At 39.1% G+C, this 17,736-nt stretch overlaps 2 protein-coding genes across 2 annotated transcripts; both read right to left on the minus strand.

The window, feature by feature from the left end:
- Positions 1 to 403: 403 nt before the first annotated feature.
- dhx35 (DEAH-box helicase 35) lies at positions 404 to 8,597 on the minus strand. Its single transcript, XM_028582453.1, has 21 exons — positions 8,502 to 8,597; positions 7,952 to 8,079; positions 7,741 to 7,833; positions 7,110 to 7,187; positions 6,884 to 6,988; positions 6,736 to 6,797; positions 6,338 to 6,407; positions 6,123 to 6,182; positions 5,614 to 5,726; positions 5,427 to 5,523; positions 5,115 to 5,273; positions 4,441 to 4,651; positions 4,128 to 4,252; positions 3,785 to 3,839; positions 3,432 to 3,622; positions 3,253 to 3,330; positions 2,978 to 3,107; positions 2,706 to 2,787; positions 2,504 to 2,575; positions 2,249 to 2,360; positions 404 to 2,102 (listed from the first exon to the last, which is right to left on the minus strand). Exons 1-21 carry the CDS (start codon positions 8,539 to 8,541, stop codon positions 2,064 to 2,066), a joined length of 2,100 nt encoding a protein of 699 aa, XP_028438254.1. The 5' UTR covers positions 8,542 to 8,597; the 3' UTR covers positions 404 to 2,063.
- A 1,668-nt stretch (positions 8,598 to 10,265) lies between these two features.
- On the minus strand, positions 10,266 to 15,172 carry rab5if (RAB5 interacting factor). The gene is made up of 4 exons (XM_028583053.1): positions 14,823 to 15,172; positions 13,468 to 13,571; positions 13,172 to 13,301; positions 10,266 to 11,914 (listed from the first exon to the last, which is right to left on the minus strand). Exons 1-4 carry the CDS (start codon positions 14,928 to 14,930, stop codon positions 11,873 to 11,875), a joined length of 384 nt encoding a protein of 127 aa, XP_028438854.1. The 5' UTR covers positions 14,931 to 15,172; the 3' UTR covers positions 10,266 to 11,872.
- Between the last annotated feature and the right edge of the window lie 2,564 nt (positions 15,173 to 17,736).

Genomic DNA, 17,736 nt, shown 5'->3' on the forward strand with positions numbered 1-17,736 from the left:
GGAACTCCTGAGCTGCAACAGCACTGACAGGAACACATGAGAAAAATAAATGTGGCTCTTTAATATCTTTCAGTGGCTAACCCTTCAGTCGACATATTCTCACATTCGTGCACAAATATAAATTTGCTGTGCTACAGATCACTGCAGGTAGGTCCATACAGCATGTTCATCACCCTGCATCCCTAAATGGAAATCTAAGTCAAAACAGACATTTTTAAGTTACAGACTTATCACAAGAGGAATTAATACATACAGACACTCACAAATACCCTCTACCTGATCTTCGGAATCATTCGAAGTGGGCACAGTTTGTGGTACAACACTGACACCTCCTGGCAAAGTTGCATTGCATGCAAAGTACACTAAGTAGTTCAGTGTGGAAAAAAATTATCGAACGCTAACACTCAGTGCATGACCAATAAGGCTTTATTTGAGGATGTGAGGAATAAATGGCAGGTGACAGTTTTTATCTCAAAGGTGAGCAATTACACAGGTCTACAGATTACTGCTTTGGCTGCATACATACTCAGTATCAGCAAAAACAAGGATAAACATGTCAATGTTTTCATTTGCAATAAATCCTACAAGGTGATCGTAATGTGTAATGTTTATCGTCTACATTAGAGTACCATTTAACATGCAAAGGTACTCCATTTGTATATCCATTTAATTTGAGTTGGTTTACCTATTTATGAAATGGCAAGTTGTTCTGTGGTTTGATTACAGTTTCACTGAATCTACCTACAGTAGTAACCTCAAGAACAAGATCTACAAAAAAACATGCAGGCAGAAGTGAAAATTTGGTGACAGTGACCTTACTTGTTTGAAAGCAAATGACAAACCTTTAATATACTGCTTACTGACGCTGTCAGGGCCAGATACCTCTGAAGAAAAACAAAAACCATAAAGAAAACAAAAACGGGGAAAATGCAGAACACATGAAGTGAATATGGAATGTAAATCACAAATAATTGGCCATTTTTCTGAACACCTGGTAAATGATGTTAATGGTAACGGGACAAAAAGTACAATAAGTTCTTGCTCAAAAATCTTACGAAGAAAGGCAATTATGATGGCGGAAATCGGATAAATGCTACTGTTTCTTTGAGGCTCTTAATGCACTTTGTCATCACAGGAACAAATGGCACTTCATTTTTGATTTCACAGCTTTTCATTTACAATGCTTGGGTGAAATGTGAAATAGGCTTATAAAGAAAAATTGGCACAGAGTGGTGACAAGGCCACTATGTCGGCGCTAGACTGTAGTAAAGTGACAATACAGTGGAAAATCAGGATCAAAAAGTAAAGGAGTCTTTTCACAGTATCATTATTAGACCAAAAAGATAAAGACATGTTTCCTTCCTGAAAATATATACCACTACATCCTGTGTGAATGTACAGAGAGTTAACAAATCTAAATTAAATTGGAGATAAAGTAAACCAGTTAAAAACATAAAGTTATAAACCAGGCCAAACCCAGGCTATGGGGGGAGGGGGGGGAAGCAATTAACCCAAAAAACTAAGCTATAAGTCTCTCAAAGGGAATCATCCTCACATACCATTGTCTTCCATTATTTATCATGCAGCAGAAAAATACAGCAATTAAAAAAATAATGAAGCCAAGAACCAGGTGTGGACGGGGCCTGTGGCACACGAGCCGTTCCCTGGACCTGAGCCTGTTCTGACTATGTACAAGTATGAATGAAGTGAACTATGTGGCCATACTTGATTGCACAGTGGTCAGACACAGCCTGGTTTCATCTCACATTCATCACTATTTACTCTCGCAAATCACATATAAACTACATCACTGCCAAAAATGGCAGAGGCTTTTAACTGAAGTCACGTGCGTTAATCTCAACGCTAACAATGAATCCACTTTATCCCATTCTAGCATGGCCACATAGTGTGGAGGGGTTGTGCGGGTGGACATGGACAACAAATATATATTACACTTTTATATACAATGAAATGGAGAGGGGCACAGTGGCAATTTCAGAGGGTGTTTCTCCTTTTAATGAAATGGGTCTTTCTGTCTTAACATGATGAAGGGATGGTAAGATTCAGAGGACCCGGGACCTCTTGCTAGCCAGTGAGCCATGCTGAAAGAGAACAGGAAATCGTTAATGTTAAACAGCGATGTATCTGGAGCTCCAGCCACACTGGACAGACCTTTTCAGAACATTCGCAATAGTTACATTGACAAAAACTGACAAGCTGGAGTATGGCGTTTCTTTCTGTGACCTACCTTGGCCTGCTTGTAAAAGTGAGGGGCCAACTCGACCAACCAGGACGACTCCACAGCGGTCACGTCGCGCATGTAGTATTTTGCCGTCTGCACCACTTCGTTGAAAACAACCCTGGAAAGGAGACAATGTAAGATACTTTAAGTGTAGCTTCGGAAGTACTCTAAGTGTATGCAAATTCTCTACACACCATAAATGCACAAGAATAAGGGAGAAACCACAGTAGTAGCGTTGCTGCAGAAAGAAAATGCACTGACCATTTTGGAGGTTTCTCTCCAAACAGCACAGAGTTGGGGTGGATGTGAAGCTCGCGATCGTCTCGTAAAGTCCTGGCAGAGCAAATGTATACGAGAGTGAGTGGTGTGATTTTTAAAGTGGACGAATGCTGAAATAATTCCTTTGCTGGGAAAAGTTAGATATCTAACAAAAGGGTAACAAACAGCTAAAGAGCAATCTCACCGGTAGGAACCAGAATGGTGGATGCGGGCTGCATTAGCGAAAAACCCATATACAATGCACTTCAAGATCACATCAGGGTCGCCTGTGCAAAACAAAGAAGCAATGAATGTCAAAAAAATTTCAATTTAGTCATGACAGTGATGCAAAGGGTGCATTCAAAGTAGCACACGTTTGTAGGATTAAAAACAACAGCTACTGTCGCTGCCTCGTCTTTACACGTCACTCATTCTACTCGGGATGATACAACCCCACGTTACATAACGCATACAAACCTTCACTTGAAGTCCGTGGCACCTTGAACTTGTTCATGAGACGCCGGAGCTGCTCTCGTACGGTCCCAGCCCGCAGCAGACCCTTATAATTGAGGAAGTGTTCCTGACACCACTGGGAGCTTTTCTGGTGCTGTAGGAAAGAGGAAAGGGTCTCATAGTCTTGATCAGAGTCAACTTTTACCCTGACTTGTGCTGAGTTCGCAAGCCCCGAGTGTTCAAGTAATCACTGTCGCCTACAGAGCTAAACATTGTACATATATTCATACACGCTGTACCTTAATGAATGCTTCGTACACATTCAGCATGGTGAGGTGGTCTCCCTCAGCAACTGCAAACTTCCTGTGCTCTCGGGCCTGCAGGGTGAGATAGCAAAAATGGGATAATTGTTATGCTGACAAAGCATTTCTGCAAAATATAGAAGATGCTCCGTTTGAAAACCCTGTTTTTCACTTACAGCAGCTTTCTTCTGATTGGACGGCACAACAAATATATTCTGAATCTGCATCATTGCTGCAATGGTAACAATCTCTTTGGAGCAGCCAAAGTTTCCTGACTCGAGAAGCATCTTGGCAAACATGGGACTGAGAGGAAACTCTGCCATCCGCACACCCATGGGATCAGTCAAACGTCCGTAATGGTCCAGACCTGCCAAAAGACACACAACTGGTTAAGATTCTGCCTCATATGCAAGGACTCCTTAGCTTGTACGTAGATGCTTGCCGACACAAGATTTGCAACTCTAGTCTTGCAGTTGTAGGACAACTTCCCTTTTTACTACACCACCCTGCTGCCAGCCTTGTTTCTTACCTCCCAGAGCGTAGAGCAGCTCTAGAGCCTGAACCATGGTCTGAGCTGGAGGAGGCTGCAAAATGATTTAAAAAACAAATGAAAATGCATGTTAAGTCCAACAATTACAATATTTACTCTGAAAGACTGAATTAAATGAGAATCTGGGGGTCCTTGGGAAGTCTTGTCATTACATTTTTTAAAGCCCAAACACACAATGACTGCATTAATTTTATGGTTTCTATGCATTTTTTTTTCCCCAGAGGCCAGGGCCCATTCTGGCTAATTAAAATGTAAAGTACAATTCCTTTCACGGTGGGTGAACACATCACAGCCACCCTGTGGATGCAAAGAAGCTACTCACAGAAAGGAAGCTGAACCGCAGCACATTGTCAATGCCTAATGCTTTGAGCTGCAGGATGACAGGGGCCAAATTGGTGCGCTGCATCTCTGGCACAGTAGAGGCAGGCAGTTTCTCAAAGTCCTCCTCTGATGAAAGGAACAGAGGCAATAGGAAAAAAAAGGAGGGAAAGACAAAGTGACAGGCGGAGAGGGTGGAGGGAGGTGGATAAAAACTATACCACTTTGCGACAAATGTTACCAGTGCAAATTTCTCTCACAGACAATCTTCTACAAGACTTATCATCATCCTTCTATTCCTGCAAACTCATACATACCTGTGTATAGTCTAAAGCATTTCCCAGGTCGGTTTCGTCCGGCTCTCCCAGCCCTCTGGCTGGCTGAAGCCTTGGAGATGGGAGTAACCACCAGTGACTCAATGGCAGTGCGAGGGTTGTAGGCCCGCAGCTTCACAAATGCACAGTCAATGACAAATACAACTCCATTTATGGTGATGGAGGTCTCAGCTATGTTCGTGGCCACCACAACCTGGAAGAAACATCAGACAGGAAAAAAGTCATATATTTTGTTAATTACACTATTTCACCAGCTATTGTTTCTGATGTTGACAAAGGCACTGCATAGTGAAACTCAACGTGGTAGCTCTCTTATCATTTTCTGTAAGAACGGTGTCTTTACTTTGTATGGTTGATTTACAAGCTAGACGCCATATCTGGAAGTCATGCTTTTATGTCATTTTGTGTGTAATTAATTAGCATCTCTGCCATTTTATATATAGCCCAAAAATACCTTTGTAAAAAATAAAAATGTGCTTTTTGAGAGGTGCAACCATTTCAGGCTGCACATATCTCAATTCACGTGGAATGAAAGAGATGAAATTCAATGACAATTCAGTTTGATTACTGGGATGCTTTTTGGTTTTGCTTAGACTTTGGAATATATACCAAATAGTGGAAATGCAAACTTCACAGACTATAAAATGACATTATACCTTGCGAACAGAGTTGGGTGTCCTCTCAAAGACCTTCATCTGCTCAGCATAAGGTAGACCAGAGTACATGGGCAAAATTCTCAGGTGTTTCTTCATGCCGTATCGAGACAGAGACCTGGCCTGGTCCTGCAGAAGGGACACCACTTTCTCCACTTCTTCCTAAGGGGGAAAATACAATGGACAATGATCAGAAGAGAAGAACGACTGACCATGCGGTAATAAAATAACAAACGGGATGCTAGCGTAATTATATGCAATCTACACCATTCTGTCAAATCACGGTTGAGTTATATTAAAGAAAGGGCCACTAACCTGCCCAGTAAGAAAAGCCAGGACGTCTCCGTCATCCTCCGTCTCATGGATCTTGAGCACTGTCTCCACTGTGGCCTTCACATAGTCTGGGACAGGACTGAGAACAAACAAAAGACACTTCAGAGTTAAAGGCAAATTATACAATTGATACACCATTTCCTCAGACTGGATTATGTGTGTTGACTACCTGACAGTGTAGAAGACATCCACTGGAAAGGTACGTCCCTCCACTGTCAGAATTCCACACGTGTCCTTGTTAGGATCCCCGGACTCGTTCTGGTTGAAGAAGTCGTGGAATTTCTTCAGATGAAGGGGATACCACAGTTAGTAAAGGGAACATTACTGAGGCAATTCTTGATCATGAAAATGTTTTGCAGCAAAAAAGCAGTGGGATACTGTGGATGCCCTCAATCTGACATTAGAAAAAAGCATGCAACTTACTACCGCAGTATAACTAAATAATCTGCATGTGTAGATAAAATATAGTTAAACCGAAAGTACAGTAGATGTCTGATATGGCATTTCAGCTGACTTGTTTAATGCTGAGCGCAGTCGTGGCCTGATTGTGTCTGTCTTTCATCAGTGTATCTCAGATGTCAGTACAATGTGATCTGACCTGACATTTTTCCTCTATCCGTCTTTGTTTCTCTGTTCTCGCTAATCAAGCATATCTGTTCATCTTAATGATGCAGTCACCTTGGCATCCAGAGTGGCAGAGGCCACAATCAGCCTCAGGTCTTGCCGCTTTTTCTGAATCTGTACAGGAATCAGGAGTACACAAAACAGTGGGAACAGAGAAGTATAGTCAGGTTGGAAAAGAACGTTCTAGGATTATTTTCATGGCTAGTAAAAGTATAAATTGAAATAGTGAAGTTCAATTTTGTTTCAGGGACAGAATCAGCAGGAATTACCTTCTTTAGTAGGCCAATGGCTATGTCTGTATACATGGTTCTCTCATGTGCTTCGTCCAGCATCAACACACTGAGGATAACAGCACAATAAAAAACAGCAGAGTTACAAAGAGTCCAACACAGTTTTGATAACACAAACAAATTCACAAATCTAATAACAATGTACCTTTTTCACAGAAGACATGTTTGACATTGCACAGAAAAGCACAGGTGTAAATAATCAAATGATTGATGGCTGAATTCCATTTAGCTGCTCAACTGTCACACTGTGACATCTTAGTGGGACACTTGAATAGAACAATTGTTACGGTTGTTAGTAACATCTGTGCTTTTTCTTGAAATGTCAAAATATCTGCTGTAAAAACAGCTTATACAACACTTTAATTACAATCACGTACCTGTACTTTTTCAAAAGAGGATCAGCCATCATCTCCCGCACCAGCATGCCATCTGTAAGGAACTGAAGCACACAGGCACAATTAAGTACAGAAAGGAACCAAACACGGGACAGCTTGTAATGAAGACTTCACACGTTGCGAAAAATACCTTGATCCTTGTGGCGTGGGGATCAGAGCAGTCATCAAATCGGATGGTGTAGCCCACCTCATGTCCCACCAGGGCCCCCCGCTCCTCCGCTACACGGTTAGCTACCTATCAGCAGGAGAGAGGGGGAAAATAAAGAATTCCGCACCTGTCCTTCAGTGTGAAGTAAATGTATTGCAGTGAAATGACATTGGCAAAGTGTGACAGAGGATATCAAGAGAGGTCTCACAGAGATGGCAGCCACACGCCGAGGCTGTGTCACTCCAATCACCTTCCCCTCCGTCGCCCAGCCAGCTTCCAGCAGGTACTGAAAGGAGTCAGATGAAAGGAGCAGGTAGATCAAAAAAAGGAGCATGAGATAGAGACACTGATGTTGCAGAACAGCAGACTTTGCATAAATTATGGGGTGGCGATGGCGCAGCGGATATGACGCATGCCTTTGGTGCGGTAGACCCGGGTTTGATTCCCGCTGCGATACATCAACCAATGTGTCCCTGAGCAAGACACTTAACCCCTAGTTGCTCCAGAGGCGTGCAACCTCTGACATATGTAGCAATTGTAAGTCGCTTTGGATAAAAGCGTCAGCTAAATGACATGTAATGTAAAAAATTAGCTGATGTGGTCCAAATCCTGCTGAAAAAAAAAAAAAAAAAAAGGCTAGTAAGCATCAAGCCAAGGTCACTGTGGTAGTTAAGCCACATGAAGGGTATCAGTCAGCTGCGGCAATGTTGCGCCTTCGGCTGTTAGATTTATGTGACTTTAAGGGTATTTATGTGACTTTAAGGGTATTTAGCCCCTTTATTTTTATTTTTTTTTAAAAGTAGTGCCAAAATGTTGCATTTGGATGAAATTATACTAACCTGAGGTAACTGCGTTGTTTTCCCACATCCTGTCTCACCAACTATGATGACAGTCTGGAAGCTCTCCACCAAGTACAAGATGTTGTTTCTGTGCTGAATAGGACACAATTAACAAAAAGTTCACTGACAGATACAGTACACACTTGGACCGCGTTCAACCCACTACCCACACTAATGTTAAATTCATGCATGCTCAGAAGCGATGTGAAACCTTGAAAACAGGGAGTTTCTGTCGTTGTTTCTCTATGGAGAGGGCTGTGTGCGGGTTGAAGATGATGGGGGAGCCGGTTGTCTCTGTGTTGAGCTCCCGCTCCTCTGAGATTCCCGGAGCCTCCGACCCTGGAGCAGGGCATATATAGGTGAAGGTGAAGAGAAGAGGTTTTATTTAAATGTAACGTTAAGCAGGCTGAACATTTGGTAGGATGGCAGCCAGGGTTTAGTGCAGTGCCCTGACTTAAAACGAAAGACCTATAAGCGATGAAAGCCCTTCACTGGTGCCATTTTGATCGCATCTATTCACGTAGCTGTCGTACTTTCAACCTCGTAGCCTGTGCGTTTTATGTTGGCAGGTTATACTTTGATTCCGCAGAGCTAACGTTACCCGGGCTGAACTCAACTGGCTGCAGAGATCACGCAGCTGCTGCGAACGCGGCTAAAGCCAACCCGAGACTGACTGAACTTTACTGGCAGCTGCACGTTAATAAATATATACCCGAAACAATTACATGAATGCCTAAGTTAATGTTTTTTTCCGTCCTTACCCGGCTTCCAAAATTTCATCGTGGAAAGGGGAGCCGCCATCTTGTATTCTACGTCACATATTTTTTTTTTATTTCCGCGCAGACGACGTCATGATCTGGTTCTTAGATTTTATGAATGATGTCAATGCGTTTTAATACATCTGCAACTGCAACTTCAAGTTAGCTAAAATCCATTGTTTTCCAGCAGGTGCCAACAGAATCCAAATACAGTAATTATACAAAGTAACAATACACTAATAAATAAACTGAATACTGGTACATATTTATTATACTTTCATGTATTTGTTATTATTTATTTCATATTAATGTTTAATATGTTTATGTATGCACCAACAACCAAGGCAAATTCCTTGTGAGTGTTATTTACTTGGCAATGAATCCTTCTCTGATTCTGATTGTACGCAACTGAACAGATTTACTCTGTAGCAGCAAAACATGGTCAAAAAATAATTAATAATTAAAGAGAATTATGAAAGTAGTATTAGAGCCCATTTCCACCAGGAAAAGAAGAAAATACAGATGAAAAGCAACAATGTTATAGTCAAAATTTGGACTATTGACTATATCTGAGTGAAGGTTTTTACTTCTCATAACCAGTGGTGGAAAGTAACACAGTGGCATTTTTCTATAATATCGGCTGCTAATGTTTTTTGGAAGTTCAAAGTCAGATCCTATAAGTTAATTACAGAATATCAGACCCCTAACAAAAATGTCCCCATTTGAAACCCAGTAAAACTAAAATGTTTGATGCCATGGCCATTTCGGCATTAAATCATGCATTCTATTAAGGCTTTCAATCCAGAGCCCTGGCTTCAAAATTGTAGTTTTTACTATTATCCCAATTTTGTGTTGTTTTTTCATAACAACAGTGGCATTATGTAAAAAAATTGGCATTTAAAGGGTTAAAATTTGGGAAATTAATGAATAGTTGGTAGTTCAGGATGGAAGTTGGTTAAAAGATTTAACACAGTGAAAGTGGAAAATAATATTAATATATCATTTCATATACCTATTCTTAACAAGGGTTAAGTAGGCTATCATTTTTAAGTACTTGTACTTCCATTTTACATTATACTTCTTCTCCACTGCATTTATGAGAGAACTATTGTACTTTTTACTTCAAAACATGTATCCAACAGATATAGTTACTAGTAGTTACCTTAGTGTTTTACATACAGATCATATAGACAGCTTTCAAAATATGATGCAACCAAAAGTAAATGAAGTAGTTCAAATTAGCTCAACTGGCTACAACTTTAAAATGCTGTTTACACAGTAATACCTGAGTAGTAATGATCAAACTCTTGACAGGGGAATTCTGCAGAAAAATACTTTTACTTGTGATACTTCAAGTACATGTTGCTGATAATTCTTCTGTACCTTTGCACAAGTCAAATTACAAATTCAGCTCTTCAACTTTTATTTTCATTGTATGGTATTGCTACTTTTACTCTCAATACTTCTTCCACTTTTATATTATATAATTTTGACTTACCATGAGTATTTTTATTTTGTCACTTCTACCATCTGCTTTGTTTTTGTTGGCAGAAATGGGTTTCCATATATTATTGAGATAGCAAAGATAGAGATAGCTAAAAGCTCATTTTAGTACAATGCATTTCAATAAAAGGAAAATCTGTATCTTAGTAACATCAGCATGGAGTCCAAGGTGAAGGCACAAGGGAATCTTTCAACACCCACTGGCTTAATCATCTGACAAAAACTAAAAGATCTTCTACATTTCAATAATAAACACATACCATATCTTTGAAAATGGAGGCCAAATAAAGCCCATGTTTAATGATTCCCAAAAGATTTGATCAGAAAATACAATCCTTTCAAACACCAGCTGCATATCTAACAGTATCATTACAATAACTTTGCAAGAACTGTTTTTAAAAGTTCTTCACTATAAAATACTGAGAAATATGTTACATCAAACAAGATATAACATAAGTACAAATAAATCTGCATAATACAAGGTGGATTTGACAAAAGGGACATTGTACAGAATAAGCACACGTTTAAATTAATTTTAAAACAGGTAAGACTTTGATCTGGAAGCTACATGTGAAAAGAAAAGAATACATTAACATTATTTCTACCCTCCTAACTAATGCCATTAATAAATGACATCAAGATACACAAACAGCAAGTCACGGCAGTGCACAGACCAGTTTTTAGCTTAAATCTGTGAACGTTTGCATCTGAAAACGGCATGCACGTTGCCTCCCTCTTTGCTTTGAGGAAATTATTTGGATGGACAGATAATTGAAGATGGTTATTAGTTCTTGGCTGAAGTAACAGCTGGCAGATACGGTCATCTGGATTGGATATCAGCTGATATGTGCATCTTACCAACCAGCATTTGCTTTTGATGTTAAAATTAGCACGAGTGACATTTCAACTGTGGTTGGCTGTGGCCTTTCACATTTGTTGGACACCAGACCCTTTAGAAGAAATAACAATTGACAGATTTTATTCAAAAAGGCTGTTTATATCCAGTGAGCAAAAAACTAAACAAAAACATGGAAGCTCTGAGTCACCTCTCAATCTTTCGAATGACTCCACCATTGAAACCACAGACACATGACCTAAATGGGATCCTATACTGTGCTTTACTGCCATGGCACTTTCAACTAATTATTTTACTAATTCACCCTGTCCAGATTATTATCTTAAAAGGTCAATGTTGGAGAGAAATTTCAGAGGGGGGATTTACCAGTGAAGACGCATGAAAGATCCTTTACTGGTAGTTGTATACATCCAATATGGTGTGTTTTGTCCCTAAATTTAAAAAAGGTAACACTTCACATTTATGGACTGATTGAACCCTCATAACCATATGACCTCACCTTGTTTTTATTACCCACTTCCTGTTACTTAAGTGAGCAATAAACTTGGATGACTATATTATCTTCACAATCTAAAATCTGCACTCATGTCACTCTTCTAAAACAAAAGAAAGGGCCTGTAGACCAACAAATACTAAAGAATCCATATTCTGATTTACATCAAGTTACTCTTCCATCATAAACAGAACTGCAACCAATCTCAGCTGAACTATTCGTTAGTGTTTTGTCAGAGATGATGACGATGTAGTGAGGAAGGAAATTTAATTATTTGGGATGTGTAATGAAGAGTGCCTTAAAAAGGAACCCCCAAATTAGAGAGATGTACATTATTTGAACATGTTCATCACGGTGGTATTGCAGGATCTTGTTAATCAAACTAGGATTCCCATGATGCACTGCACACTGAAACGTCACACTGTATGTAGGAGTGTTGACACCCCTCAAGCCATGGAGTTCCTCAGTCTTGACAATTTACTTCAACAGAAATGTTCGTATTTAGTGTCCTCTGGATTCCTCTCAGTCAAAATGTAGAGCTGTGTAAAAGATTATCCACACCACCTGGTGAAGAAAAATAAACCGATTAGACACCAATGATTAAATCATATATGCTTCAGTCAAGTTGCAGTTCACATCCCTGTATGTGCAGATTCATATATGTGGCAAAGACTTTAAAGCAATTTAATTTAAAAAAAAGGGTGGAAGTGTATTTTTTGGCGAAATATGGATGCTTCACACACGTCTTTGATCAGGCAGCACAGAAGATCTACACTATCACCATTGTTTCAAGGCAGGCACCCAAGATTAGTGCTACCAATTTATAATGCCACGTCACCCCTTCTGTTCCTGAGTTATGTTGTCGAGCAATGGTCAGAAAAGTGTCTTTGCAAAACATTATGTCACAGTAAAGTTGACCTTTGAGATTAAAATTAGACATGTGTGTGAAATGTCATAATTAGTGTATGAATTCTTGGGTTATGGCCAAAAACACGTTTCGTGAGGTCACACTGACCTTAACCTTTGACCACCAAAATCTAATAATTTCCTCCTTGAGACAAAGTGGACGTTTATTCCAATTGTTTGTTGTTTTTTTTGTTAAGATTATCGTTTTGGGCATTTTAGGCCTTTAATTCCACAGGACAGATGAAGACATGAAAGGGGAGAGAGAAGGGGAATGACATGCAGCAAAGGGCCGGAGGTCAGAGTCGACCCCCGCGGCTGCTGCGTCGAGGAGTAATCCTCTATACAGTATGTGCGCCTGCTCTACCAACTGAGCTAACCCGGCCACGTTTATTCCAATTTTTAAGACATTCCTTCAAGACGTTCCTGAGATATTACGTTCAAGAGAATGGGACGGACGGACAACCCGAAAACATAACGTTACTGTTAAAGTCAACACAGTGTAGAACCCTGGATTTGCAATTGTCTTACATCTAACTCAAACATCATAATCCTGTTTAAGAATAAAATATATAGACTACACATCAAGTCTTTTAGTTTCATTTAAAACTGAAGTAAGCATGAGCTTCCAGTGCAGTTTGTAAACCATCTCCACCTGACCAGTGGTGCTCAAATGCTACTCAACTGAATCCTGACATCAACTGACATCCAAAATGAATCAACCGTTCAGAAACAATTTGGACCAATTTTTGAACCTCTTTTTCTAAATAAAAGCTGAACTAACTATGCCATACTTTGCAAAACGTATATTATTATTATATATTATATAATATATATATATATATATATATATATATATATATATATATATATATATATATATATATATATATATATATATATATATCCCATCCCCACCAGAAACAAAGCAAAAGATGTCATGAAGCCTTCTTTGGTGAGTTCCCACGTGCCACCATACTCTTCCTCATCAATCTGCTGAAAGCTGCTGAAGTATACATACAGGACCCCAGCATTGATGATGCAGAATCTAAGAAGGCAAACACATGGAAAATGCACAGAAATTAAATGGATCCACTTTATTTGTATGGGAACAGTTATACTTTTTAGTCTTTTCAATGGTTCAATCAGATATGAAGAGACCTCTAGGCTCAGTAAAAGATAAAAGGTTGAGACAGGCTGCACAGAATACTTACATGGCTATTCCCAGGAATCCTTTCAACGGTGCGACACCCCATATCACACCAAGGATTACTGCAATAATTTGCCGAATCCAGTAAATCACATCTAAAAACTCGTCCTGTGAGAGAAAATACAGAAACTTGATTTAAATAAAAAATAACTTGATTGAAAAAAATGTAATGCCAGTCAGGGTTTGTCCAGCTCTAGTTCCTTTGCCAGAAAAACGACAACAAACTGTTCATAACAGAAATACACGATCTAATGTTGTTTTGACTAAAACAGCGAGATGGATCGCCAGTTTTGTTTCTCCTTCAAAAAGTGTCGCCTGTGGTACTGACCTCTGTGGTGTGGGTTAGGGCTTTGTTTAGGTTAACTTAGGTTATAGTTAGGTGCTGCTGAGATGACTAGTGGGAGAAACACTCTGATGGGGAAACAGACTTGCAAAAGTGACCATTAATAAAAGTGTCGATCAGCCAGTCAACTGAAAATGTACTGAAACCAATTTTGATAATCAATAATTCGTTTCAGTAATATTTCAAAGAAAAATGTTACGTATTCACTGGTTCCAGCCAGTGAGCCTCTCAAATGTGAGGATTTGTCACTTTTACATTTTACAGACTTGTGGCAAACCTTAAGATTTCAGTCCTGGTTGATTTAGAATTTCTATTTGAGTGAAAACAACTGAATTGTGCTGAGAGTTCAGCAGTCTGAAGCGTAGAAATAGAAAGAATATACTGTATTTCTATGGTCTTGTTGTTGATTCATGAGCTTAAAGTTTTCAGAATTGCGTGCATAGTTCCATTTGTTGTGTATACAATGGAGAAAAACTGGAATACAGCTTTTTTTCCTTTTTCTTTTGGATGTCACGCCATACACCCAGTCGTAATACTGCAAATATATAACTACTGCAATACTTTAATCAGTAGGGCATAGGCTCAATCAACATTTTGTTACCTCCTTCAGTGATAGCGACTTGAATGAAAACCTTCGAGATTACAGTTAGCTAATCAACTAGTTAGAAAACACACATGCATAAGTAATTAAATGATTTAGTTGCAACCCTAGACTCGATCCCTATATGCAAACTACTTAAGTGTGAGAGAAACAATGGAAAATGGAAAAGGCATTTTATTGACCTGATCCCGTGAATTCAAATGAAGTCATAAAACACTGCATAATTTAAGTTATATGTCGTCGACTTCGTAGTTTTATTTTGAACAAAGCCACATTAATCCGTAGCATGACAGCTAGCTAGCTCCGGGATAGCCGTTTTTTATGAACAACGGACACCAAATTATGTACATTAAGAACTTTGGGGCAATTAACAGCGACAATAAAAAAGGCTGCTTTAAAAGGACAACTGACTGACCTTCTCCTCCCAAACAGCGGTACTGTTGAAGGCTTTGCTCCATGTGGGCTGTTTTACATCACCATTCTGCAGTTGACTTTCTTCTTTCCGCTTTAAATTGCTCGTCATTCTTTGCTGTTTCCTTCGACTACAGACGTCAAAAAGTTATAATCCAGATCTGATGACACTTCCAATCTGATGACAGACTAGGGGAAGAAAGTACTGTGAAATATTAGAAGGTATTAAGGGGATACACGCTCCGCTGAGCTGACAGTTTCCAACGTCTAACCGAAAAAAGGCCAACTAAGCATGCGCAATACTGTTTGACCCCTGCCACCAACAGCCAATGAGAGAGTGCGACGTTTCTGCGCCGCTAGTGCCAGAAAAGTGCTTAAAATCTACAGCGATCCCCAATGGTCAAGATCTGTAAACGCTTTCAATTTCCACAATGATCAAGTTCAGTCCTGTAAATGCCGGTTTTATAAAGTATAATAATTCAGTATGTAAGTTAAAATGAAAGAAAATAGTTTTCACAAAAAAGTATTATAAAAAAAACACGTGTAGTGTATGCTTGTTTTATGTGTTGGTTTTATTGCCATTATCTGTTAATGTACTATGCTGGTTTTACTGTAAAGTGTCTTTGAGTACCATGTAAAGCGCTATATAAATAAAATGCATTATTATTATGATATTATAGTGTTGTTTTTTTTACAGTAAGCCACATTAAAAAAAAATGCATTGCCTTGTTATAGCAAGAAATAGCCTATTTCTTGATACACAGGGGCGTAGCACAAAATTCTGGGCCCTGTAGAAAGGCATTATCTATGGGCCCCTCCCCACATCCACAGATATTCATTCTAGCATCTTTGGGTACCTGGGTACTCAGTCCCCCCCAGTCTGACACCCCTGTACAGATATACAACTCATAAGGCACAAAGCATTTCCTAAAGGTAAAGTAAGTGTGAAGTGTGAGCTCTCAATGCAGCCTGCATACACAAAAATAAACATAAAACTAAAAACAAGGACAACAAAGCTGAACAAGGTATAAATATAAACATATACAGATATAAATATGTATATTAAAAAAGTGTATCTAAATATATTACGTAATACGTACACACACATGCATTTACATATATCACAGAGACCAACACACGTACAGTACAGGCCAAAAGTTTGGACACACCTTCTCATTCAATGTGTTTCTTTATTTTCATGACTATTTTCATTGTAGATTCTCACTGAAGGCATCAAAACTATAAATGAACACATATGGAATTATGTACTTAACAACTTAACAAAAAAGTGTGAAATAACTGAAAACATGTCTTATATTTTAGATTCCTCAAAGTAGCCACCCTTTGCTTTTTTTGATAACTCTGCAAACCCTTGGTGTTCTCTCAATGAGCTTCATGAGGTAGTCACCTGAAATGGTTTTCACTTCACAGGTGTGCTTTGTCAGGGTTAATTAGTGGAATTGTTTCCCTTATTAATAAAAAATCAAAGGGTGGATACTTTGAAGAATCTAAAATATAAGAAATGTTTTCAGTTATTTCACACTTTTTTTTGTTAAGTACATAATTCCATATGTGTTCATTCATAGTTTTGATGCCTAGTAGTTCAAAAAGCAGTTTTTGTCAGACCTTTATATTGATATTCTGTGTAGAATAAACTAATCAAGATGGAAGTTTTATTTAAACAAAAGAGCACTGAAACAATTTACTGACCCTACAGATGCCGGTCCAATGCGTTTGTCAAAACAGTGGATGTTTGCTTACTTTTCTTTGTCATTCTCTCCATTGTCCAGCAGAGGGCTCCCTTTATGAATGCTAGCTTCACTCCAGTTAATGAATGTCTTATCTAGCTCTCCTCTCTCCTGGATCAACACTCTGATTTGAGATAACCACAACTGATAAACTGGTGTAAATTGAGTGATTTGGCCAATAATGAACTAATAATGGTTCACTGTGTGGTGGCCCCAGTCATGAAACCAGTTGGACAGATGATATAATGATTAACTTTTGAATGATCAGATTTTTGGGGGGCTTTTCCACCTTTAATGGATAGGACAGCTAGGTGAAAAAGGGGAAAGAGAGGGGGAGGACATGCAGGAAATCGTCACAGGTCGGACTCAAACCCTGGACCTCTGCGTCGAGGCATGAGCTTCTCAGTATATGTATGTGCGCCTGCTCTACTCACTGAACCAACTCGGCCACGAGCGATCAGATTTGATGGAAGGAGAGAAAGCCTACAAAGTTTTTGTTCCTTGTTATGAAAGGCAATACAATGTTAGTGTTCTTTCACTTCAGAATGGATTCTGATGATATTTTAATACATTTCTCACACATAGGCTATCTGTATTTTGTTGTCATATAATAATGCTGGAATGCTTAACCCCCTACATATGAGGTACACAAGTGTATTTTAGTTTCTTTTTGAGTCTTAAAATTGACCCACTAAGTATGGGATGGGGATGTGTCATCATCTTTTGAATCTAATTGCATGCCTGCATAGTAAACACAGCTTAATGGAAAATCAATAATAGTTTTATATGATATGTTTGCAATACTCAGTAACTCTGCTGTAATTATTTAGTGGAAAGCTTTATCTTTTGTGATGTTAAAATTCCTATGAGAAGCAGTGGGAAGTAACCACATGTGCTCATATCCTTTTTGTAAAGGCCCACAGTTGATTCTAATGTGTTAGCCTACTTTCATTTGGGGACTTTTTGTTTTAAATATTGTGCTCTTCTTTGTTTCATCGTGATCCATTTTGAGAGCATCACTGACTTGGGTGGGATTTTAAGGTGGGCTATATTTACTGTAGGCAGAGAACTTGGGGATTTCTGGCATAACTTCAGCTAGCCTACTTGCATGGACACTGACAAACATTCTGAAGAGGTCACAACTCCAGCAACTCTTGTAATAAAGAACAA

This window comes from Perca flavescens, chromosome 7 (genome assembly GCF_004354835.1).
Source record: "Perca flavescens isolate YP-PL-M2 chromosome 7, PFLA_1.0, whole genome shotgun sequence".
NCBI lineage: Eukaryota > Metazoa > Chordata > Actinopteri > Perciformes > Percidae > Perca > Perca flavescens.

Bases quoted from the DNA above. Each gene is read 5' to 3' on its own strand.
- rab5if (XM_028583053.1), bottom strand. From the start codon at position 14,930: ATGACGAGCAATTTAAAGCGGAAAGAAGAAAGTCAACTGCAGAATGGT. The intron at 13,302-13,467 runs GTAAGTATTCTG...TTGCCTTCTTAG, and splicing joins GGATTCCTGGGAATAGCCAT to ATTCTGCATCATCAATGCTG. The intron at 11,915-13,171 runs GTGGGGATGGGA...TTTCTTCACCAG, and splicing joins CATCTTTTGCTTTGTTTCTG to GTGGTGTGGATAATCTTTTA.
- dhx35 (XM_028582453.1), bottom strand. From the start codon at position 8,541: ATGGCGGCTCCCCTTTCCACGATGAAATTTTGGAAGCCGG. The intron at 5,727-6,122 runs GTGACTGCATCA...CTTCATCTGAAG, and splicing joins CTGCCACTCTGGATGCCAAG to AAATTCCACGACTTCTTCAA. The intron at 3,623-3,784 runs GTAAGAAACAAG...GTCTTTTGGCAG, and splicing joins GCTGCTCTACGCTCTGGGAG to GTCTGGACCATTACGGACGT.